At 39.6% G+C, this 9,340-nt stretch overlaps 1 protein-coding gene across 1 annotated transcript in view; it reads left to right on the top strand.

The window, feature by feature from the left end:
• Positions 1 to 1,019: 1,019 nt before the first annotated feature.
• tusc3 (tumor suppressor candidate 3) overlaps positions 1,020 to 9,340 on the top strand; it is a gene marked incomplete at its 3' end in the record, with an annotated part of 76,409 nt that continues 68,088 nt past the window's right edge. The window contains 1 exon segment of the mRNA XM_005948675.3: positions 1,020 to 1,160. Within this exon segment, the coding sequence (XP_005948737.3) occupies positions 1,056 to 1,160 (105 nt within the window).

The following is a 9,340-nucleotide window of genomic DNA, read 5'->3' on the forward strand; positions in this document are numbered from 1 at the left end:
AAACATATGAAACTCAAAAACTAGAAAATAGTAATAAACTACTATCAGATAACAACTAGGAATTACAAGGGAAACATGGCACATAAGGAAACACAGTAAACTCACTACACAACAACGAGCAGAGGAAGACAGAGAACTTAAATATACATGGGATAACAAGAGGATGGGAAACAGGAGGAAACATGGCTGAAACTAATACAGACTAAGAGGACAGGGTAAGCAAAAGTGAACACACTGAACACAGGACGAGAGAGTGACAAAATAAAACAGGAAGTATCATATCACACAGGAAGTATCATGCAAACAAAGAATTAAGAGACATGGGCTTGACACTGGGACCAGACCAAAACAGACATGGGTTTAACCTCAGCTCCTTATATGTTTTAACTTTGCTCTTCTCTGTATTTGTCTGACAGATCAAAAACAGCACAAGGAAACCCACAAACCGGTTGTACCACATTTATTGATACTTCCACATCAGAAAACAGACTCTCTCTCTCTGTGTAGATGGGCGGTCTGAAGCTGCCCACAGACTGCCAACGGACTGTGACTTAAGACCACAGAATGAATAAACAAGTAAATTATAATATAAAATGCATGTTGCTTTAAAAGTTGAAGGTTTTCACAAAGGCAATATTTATTGCAAGATCAGTTTTGTTAACACCAGCACTGCCAGGCTTCTCACAATCCTATTTTTTGATGTATTCAAATAAGTACTTATTTCATATATGTATATTTTTAGCTTCACTTGGTTGCCCTGAAATCATAATTCTACAGAATCATGATGTGACTACAGGCTGGCTTTTTTCATTAACTACTTAGGTCAGGGTCATAGATTATAAATGAGAGGCAAACCTAAATCATGGAAATAATACAGTTTTTTGGCTACGCCTCCTCCAACGCATGGATTAGAAACGTATTAGCAGGACAGTACTGTGAACGTTTAAACTACAAACCCCAGAGGTCTCCATATTCAAATCCTTTTCGCTGATTGGATAACATAGGATCCAATCGCTTGGTCGAGACGTGTCTCGCATTCATAGCATCCTTCCGTCATGGCGTCTGTTTGGGCTAAAGCCATTGTTAACCTGCAGGTCTTGGCTGTTTTTTTCTGCCTAATGGTATGTCTGCCACCGGGGGGAGGACAGAAGAAGAAAGAGGTAATGTTTCAACCGTAAAAATGTGTTTTTCATGTAAAATGGCCACGCTACTCACTGAAAGGGATGTGCAGGTTTAACCTACCGGTGTTTTTTAAGCTAGTCTGGGTTAGTCAGAATTCCCAGGAAGTAACTCAGAGAGAGGCTCTTGACATGCCGTTTCTTAGTTGCAATAAATTCCATTGGTGCCAATATGTGTTTTAAAGAAAAGTCTTATAAAAAAGTGTGCTTGTCACGTTTTCTGCGTCACTACGCCCTCCTGTGTTTCTGACGATGACAAAAGGACACGCATGAATAAGCAGAGCAAGCTAATGCGGGCTGTCAACAGCTGCTGCATGCAAAGTGTGTTTTGTTTGGAAAGAGTTTCTATTGGTGCTTTTTGGCACTGCTCACTCAAACACTGGTGCAGTGTGGCGAGTAATGACTTTATTTTGAAATCTGTCAGAATAGGAAGTGTTACGGTTTACTTATCAGTAGTTTAATAAGGCTGGTGAGGATGCCAGAATACCCACAACTGATAGCAGCGTGCTGAGGTTTCTGTGATGCGCCGGTTGCCGGATTAGTAAAAGAGGGTGGTGTGGTTTTATTGAAGTTATAGTGGAACAGTTTAATCCAAAAGGATAGTGAGGGGAAAGTCATTGTAATGTATTTACAATATGAATAAAGTCTGTTCACCAGCTTTGTATTTGATTCATTAAAGTAAGTAATACATGTTCTGAGTTACAATATAAGCCTCCTAATTATATCAACAACAGGCATATGACACATATTTCAGCAATTTTGGGATGATGTGCAACGTTGGTATTGTTTTATTATTTGTTCTTGATTTAGGGGCGATCGTGGCTCAAGAGTTGGGAGTTTGCCTTGTAATCGGAAGGCTGCCGGTTCGAGCCCTGGCTCGGCCAGTCTCTGTTGTTGTGTCCTTGGGCAAGACACTTCACCTACCGCCTACTGGTGTTGGCCGATGGCGCAATATGGCAGCCTCGCTTCTGTCAGTCTGTAGCTACAGTCTACAGTCTGTGGCTACAACTGTAGCTTGCCACCACCAGTGTGTGAGTGTGTGTGTGAATGGGTGGATGACTGGGTGTGTAAAGCGCTTTGGAGTCCCTAGGGGGGACTAGTAAAAGCGCTATACAAATAAAGGCCATTTAGTTCTAGTCATAGTCTTTTGACTAAATATGGACGTAGCGTTTTGTGGGAGAAACGTTTCGTCACTCATCCAAGTGACTTCTTCAGTCTCAGCTGACTGCAGGTTTCCCCAAATCTTATAAATAGTACATTTGCATAATGACTGGAACCAGCCCACTAAAGGAACAATGGGCAGGGAGGTCAGTTCCTTAATCATAATTATGCAATTATCCTTCAGTGGGCTGATATTTTTGGGGGTTTTCATAAGAAACAAGGAGCATGACAGCTAGCTGAACCACCCTTTCAACACTGTTTCCTCCATGCAGATCAAATTGTGAGTGTCTAACCTTATTGCACAAGAGATTTCTTTTGATTCAAGCACTTCATCTTGCCTTTCTTCTAGGGATATTCCTAGTGACTAATTTCTAAATCAACTAAATGTGAAAAAAGAATTAGGCTAACTGACCAGTCAAAAACTAAGAAACCCTGAGCTATCAAGTTAAATCTGAGAACTGTTTAATGAACATGTTTAATGACAAAGTCTTATGTTTCCAACCTCCTTAATGGCATATGTGTCAAGACTTAAAATTTTACCAACAGGCTTTAGTAGTTTTTGCGTGAACATGTAGTTTTTATTGCTTTTGCTGGCATCAAATGTAGATATCATCTGTGATGCAAAAATCTAAAGAAATAAAAGTGTAGAACCTCATGCTTGTTTGGTCATAAAATCTTGAGCACCTTTTGTAAATGGCTCTTGACTGCACTGTCAGCCAAAATGGTTATCATATTGGGTGGTGATGCAGGAAGTGGAGTCCGCATCTAGTCAGATTTAGAAATAGTTTTAGGTAAACTCGTCAGCATTCAGCACTGGAGCTAAGAGTATCGGACTGTGTAGAAAAGAGCTACAAAGCACAGCATGTATCAGGCTCTTTTTTTCCATCATATGTTTTCCTATTTTATTTATTGATAGTACAACATATTTTTAAATATATGTAGCCAGACATTTTGTGCTACCAATCTACACAAACACAGTAAAAGCCTGATGCTCCCAGCATCAACTAGGGAGTTGAAACAGGAACACTTTATTTTTAAAACATTAACATTCTGTAAATTTAGACCAAGCCATGTTTAAAATTACATTAATTCTGCTTTTGAACTGTTTGCAGTACATTCATCTTTAAACTAGCACTCCTAAAGTTTTTACCCAACAATTAGAATCAGTGATAGTGCCACTGGCACTGAAAATGCAAAAGTGCAAGGTTTTTTGTTTTAAAATTTGACCTATTTTAAAATAAAAAAAAAAGATGCAAACTTTTTTGTATTGTACTTTTTAAAACATAAATACAAAGGGCATATTAGATGCTTGCCTGTGACTCTAGATGCTTGCCTGACAACACAGAATACAGAATTAAGCATTAAATAAGCAGGTTCAAATTTAATAAGCATAGCCACAAAAGTATAAAAAGGATATATTAGCTCTCTGGGATATCTAGATGTTCTAGACCAGATTGGATTTTATAGTCCTTTGCCATTGTAGGAATTTTATTTGTCTACATAGTCATGATCAGTGGATTTGTATGTGGGTAACTTCAGTTCAATAATAGGTTTTTGTTGGTTTATCTGCAGAGTTGATTGTAACTTGTGTTGTGATTCTATCCTGTAATGGTTTCCATTATTAAAATCACAAGATCATTTTCTTCCCTTTCATTTCCTTTAGCTATATGTGGTGAAGTTATTTACCTAAAGTCTGATGAACCCTGCTGACTATAGTATGTTGAGCAGTTATATATTTTTATAGACCACGGGACTTGGATCAATTCAGAATGCTGTTGTGCCTTTCCTGTTGGACCACCTCATCAACACCTTTCTTCTGAGCTGACTTTGAAAATGAATAGAAAATTAATTGAGTGGACTAATTGTGGAATGAGTATAAGAAAGAATGCATGGACAAATACATGACAGGTGAATGAACATCTGAATGAATGAATTGAATGTGTCAACTAATGAATGAACAAAGAACTGACTGAATGTAAGAAATGATGAATAAATGACTGATTAGCCACTGATGAAAAAGTACTTGAATGAGTGAGCAAATGAATGAATAATTGAAAATGGCAAGTTTGCCTTGCAGCTTGCTGTAAACCCTTTCTGTCACTACTTCTAATGGCTTGGGAGGTGTATCTGTAATTAATGTGCCATATTGCATCTAGGAGACTTTCAATAATTATAAAGTAACAACTTCAGGCTTGTGTATCTTTATGAAAATGGAAAAAATGGAAATGTGTTACTATATAAATAATCTGTTTTGTGTAGTTTGTGGGAAACTGTGGCTGGTTTAAGCCAAATTTGTAATGTCTTGTTAAGTGGCAATGACAATGAATAGATTTAAAAAATAGATTATTATAAAATTCTTATTTGTAACATTATTCATGCAAGGGTAGTAAGTGCATCAGTGCTTATTTGCAGCAATGCTTTGCATCACTTTCACAAAAATGCACAGGGGAGTTGCCTGTTATAGTCACAGTCTGTTAGACACTGACCGGCTCAAGGACACCTCTGCATTACCTAATGAGTGGCAGAAAAAGCATTTCTCAATTACTTACCCGGCTTAAATTTATCCAGCTATTATTAGTTTGCTTCTCTGACATTGAACTGCCTCTCTTTAAAACTTTGGAGTTAAAGTATTTTGTCTGCCAACATTTAACTTTGGACCATCCTTTATAAAGTACCAAATAGAAGAGAGGAGGTAGTCACACTTACACACACGCACACACGCAAACAAAACACACAGCACACACACACACACACACACAGAGTGAGAGACAGCCATACTTTCGATGAGCCACAGGAGAAATATTGAGGGGTTATAATGTGAGAAATGTATTTTCCCAGTTGCCTGCCAGAGGCCATAGCAGGAGAGGTGGAGGAGGCGGAGGAAGATCTTATTTAGCTGGAAATGGACAAAATGGTGAAGCAGCACTTTGTATTCCTCTCACCAATTTCTGCTCTCCCTCACTGCCCTTTCCTCTGGCTCTGGCCAATGTATGATTTAACTCTAAACTGTAGTGAAGGATAACATGATCTGAATGTTAAAGGTAAAGCTGTTAAATATTAAAATTTTCTTTTGTTAAAGAAATACACATAGGTTTGCATATTTGTTTGTTTTTTGGCTTTAGTCACTTAACTGGAACTAGATCATAGCTTTAGCTAGGGCTGTGCGATATGACCAAAATCTCATATCCCGATATAAGAATTCTATCATCCGATAACGATATAAATCACAAAAATGTAACATTTTCTGTAAATTCTGTGAATCTCGGGCAGCTCGACTTGCGGGAAGTGTTTCCAGCTGCGCGTCATGTAGCTGGAGTTGAGTGTTTTAACAGATGCATGAAACTATACATTTTTAGACATGTTGTAACGGCCGCCGTTTTCTTTGTGAGTATTTATTACACAGCGTGCTGCGGGGGAAGGCCTGTTCTAACGTTTGAGTCTAAGGTTTATTTTTTAGCACCTGGCGGCTCTTTTTTACTTTTTACTTTTTTACACGTGATTCAGTTTATTTTGAAAAGTCTCAAAAGGATCTTGAGCTTTATTGTGAAAGATTTATGTGGAACATAAACAAGCGGACACACAATGCTGTTACCGTCGTTGTTGCTAACCAAAACGCATAAAAACAGACGCTTGTCCGTCCATAGTGTGGTTATATTAAATATAAGAGAAAGAGAGAACTTTAAGAAATTAATATAGCCACTACAGTGACCATCAAAACGATGAAAAAATATTGCCGTAAACAGTTTATTTTGCGACACCACGAAACAAACGATAGCGTAAAATGAAGCGATAGACATTTTTATGTCGTCATCCGATATATATCGTTATATCGAACAGCACTAGCTTTAGCTCATATTTATTATTATTTTATTTTATTTTTTTTATTGAAAGTTTTGTAATTATGACAGTCATCCACATGAAAAAACAAACAAAAAAAAAACCTAACAAACAAACATAATACGCACTGACAATAACATAATGGCACAGTGAAACCCTCAGATCTGCCCGGTCTGGGGGAGCTCCCCTCCACCTCTTTATGTCGTCAGGTTTTTGCTACTGTCCACGCAGCACTTTACAGTCCATCCCTGATGATATTCGGAAGGGTATTTCCAGTCTCTTTTATGAGCTGCCTTCTAAAAAACAGTGACCACGTCCTTAGCAGGCCTTCCTTCTTCCAGTAGTTGCGTGAAAATACTTAGTTAAGCTCTGGTTATATAACCCACCACCCATCATCCCACATTACCCAAAAAAATGTTAGCTCGTATTTATTAAAATACATTTTTGAGATTTTGTCCAGTCTGCATACAAGGGATCTCTTATTGATTCTTAAATAATGTAATTGAACATTCTATTTAAGGGAGGAAGTTCAGGCAAGTTAGGATGATTTGCAAACTGGAATTGGAGAGTGGCCTTTTGGTCATTTGACCATGTAGATGTGTTGGTTGGCATGATAAGGTGCGGCTTTTACTTTGAAGGAGAAAAATCTCTGTTACACTTCAAGTTTTATTATCACTTGGCCAGTGGTGTTTGTAGAGAAGTCTGACTATGCAAGCTATGGATTAGAGCAGCAATTTGCTAGCAACCAAAACAATCAAGAGGAGGTTTATGGTGCAGTCCTTTGCCAACAGGTCAGGAAATTCACTTTTATCCTAGCAACCAGAGATTGCCAGGAGGTCATTGCCCAGTTTCGTGGCCTGTGTGTCAGAAGGCTTAGGAGATTCTTGAAAAGTATATTGGAACCTCTATTTGGAAACATGTTTGCATCCTCCGTACAGAATGGAGTTAATCTCCTTTGTCACTATGAGTGGACAGATAACAAAAAGCAGAAAAATAGGTAAAATCTGTAGCTACTATAAAAACTTTGTGACCTACTGTACATTTTGCACAAACTGAACATTGTTCTAGCACATTTATTGTTGGCATGTATACTGCGTGGACAATCGGGCTGGGATTTGATTCCTCAAAACCAATTCTTAAGGTGTGCTGGCAGAGCACATCAAAATTGTATTTATAGTTGATCTAAACAGTCACACTGGTTTGCAGAGTTAAAAGACAGCTATCATGGGGTGTATGCAATATCCTTTAAAAACAGCACACGCTGTCCGATAATCCCTTCAGAGTCAGATCAATAGCTTTGCACTGGGAGTGACACATGAAAAGTGCCACAAAATTTTTGAGCAAGTGATGAAAATAAAGGACAGTGAGAGAGTGCTAGAAAGAGAAGTTCAATGTCTGGCTTATTTATCACCTCCACACAGCTGCTTCTGTGCGAAGTGGGAATGAATGATGGATCATTGTTTTCTGAATGTTACAAATAATTGCAACATAGACAATATCTGATGAGTGTTGGAAAAGTGTAAGGTAAAGCATTAAAAATGTCTGTAGTAACTCTGATAAATTATTCTTTACTGGTAAAAGGAGAAGTATTTAGACCGGGGGTGTCAAACATAAAGCTCAGGGGCTAGAATAGTCCCGGCAAACCATCTGGCTTACTGGAAGGTTGGAAAATGTAAAAGACAGCAAAGATTGTGTGACTTTAGACTGTATTTTCATAAGTTTCTAAGTTATGTTTCCCACAATGTAAAATGTGAAATGAGATTGAAATGAGATTGAAATTCCTGATCAAGACTGATGACGGGATTTCCGGACGGGATTCCCGGCCGCGTCCTCAAGTCATGCGCGGCTCAGCTGGCTGGAGTGTTCACTCAGATTCATCCGCTCTGCACTACCCGACTCACTGGACCCTCTACAGTTCGCATACCGCCACAACAGGTCCACTGATGATGCCATAGCCCTGACACTACACACTGCCCTGTCACACCTGGAGGAGAATGCTGTTTGTAGATTACAGCTCAGCATTCAATACCATCGTTCCCTCGAAGCTGGACAGGAAACTGCAGGATCTAGGACTGAGCAGCTCCCTCTGCAGCTGGATCCTTAGCTTCCTGTCTGACAGACGCCAAGTGGTCAGACTGGGCAGCATCACCTCATCCCCCGTCACACTGAACACTGGTGCTCCACAGGGGTGTGTACTGAGCCCTCTCCTGTACTCACTCTACACCTACGACTGCACAGCCACTAACAACTCCAACATCATTGTGAAGTTTGCGGACGACACTACAGTGGTGGGTCTTATCACCAACGGTGATGAGACGGCTTACAGGGAGGAGGTCAGCGCCCTGACCCACTGGTGTCAAGACAACCATCTCACTCCGGTTCCTTGGTGTACATCTGGCTGAGGATCTTACGTGGTCAGTACACACAAACAAAACAGTGAAGAAGGCGCAGCAGCGCCTCTTCTTTCTCAGGAGACTGAAAAGATTCGGCATGAGCCCCGCATCCTCAGGACCTTCTATCACTGTGCCATTGAGAGCATCCTCACTGGATGCATCACCACCTGGTATGGCAACAGCACCGCCTACAACCGCAAAGCTCTCCAGCGAGTAGTGCGGTGCTCTGAACGGATAATTGGAGGTGAGCTTCCCTCCCTCCAAGACATCTACAGGAAGCGCTGCCTGAGGAAAGCGGGGAGGATCATCAAGGACTCCAGTCACCCCAGCCATAAACTGTTCAGACTGCTTCCATCAGGAAGGAGGTTCTGCAGCATCCGGTCCCGTACCAGCAGACTGAGAGACAGCTTCTTCCATCAGGCCATCAGACTGCTGAACACGTCATAGACACCTCAGCTTCACTACTGGAACTTCAACATTATGCACTCCACACTGTATATAAATGCCACTTGTTTTGCACATATTCAACTCTGTATATTTTATATATTTTATTATTATTATTATTATTATTTTTATTTTTTTTTTTTACTATTTAATTTGTAAAAATGTGTATACACACACACACACACACACACACACGTAGGAAAATATTTAGTATACACATCCAGAAATGCATACACTATTATATATTGTACATATATTTATTAGTTTCAGGTTGGCCATTCTTGTATTTTGCTCGTTTGTGTTGTTGTGTTTGCACATCTCTGTTGC

The sequence above is a fragment of the Haplochromis burtoni genome, unplaced genomic scaffold, assembly GCF_018398535.1.
Source record: "Haplochromis burtoni strain Fernald_Lab_line unplaced genomic scaffold, NCSU_Asbu1 Contig_612, whole genome shotgun sequence".
In the NCBI taxonomy this organism is placed as follows: Eukaryota; Metazoa; Chordata; class Actinopteri; order Cichliformes; family Cichlidae; genus Haplochromis; species Haplochromis burtoni.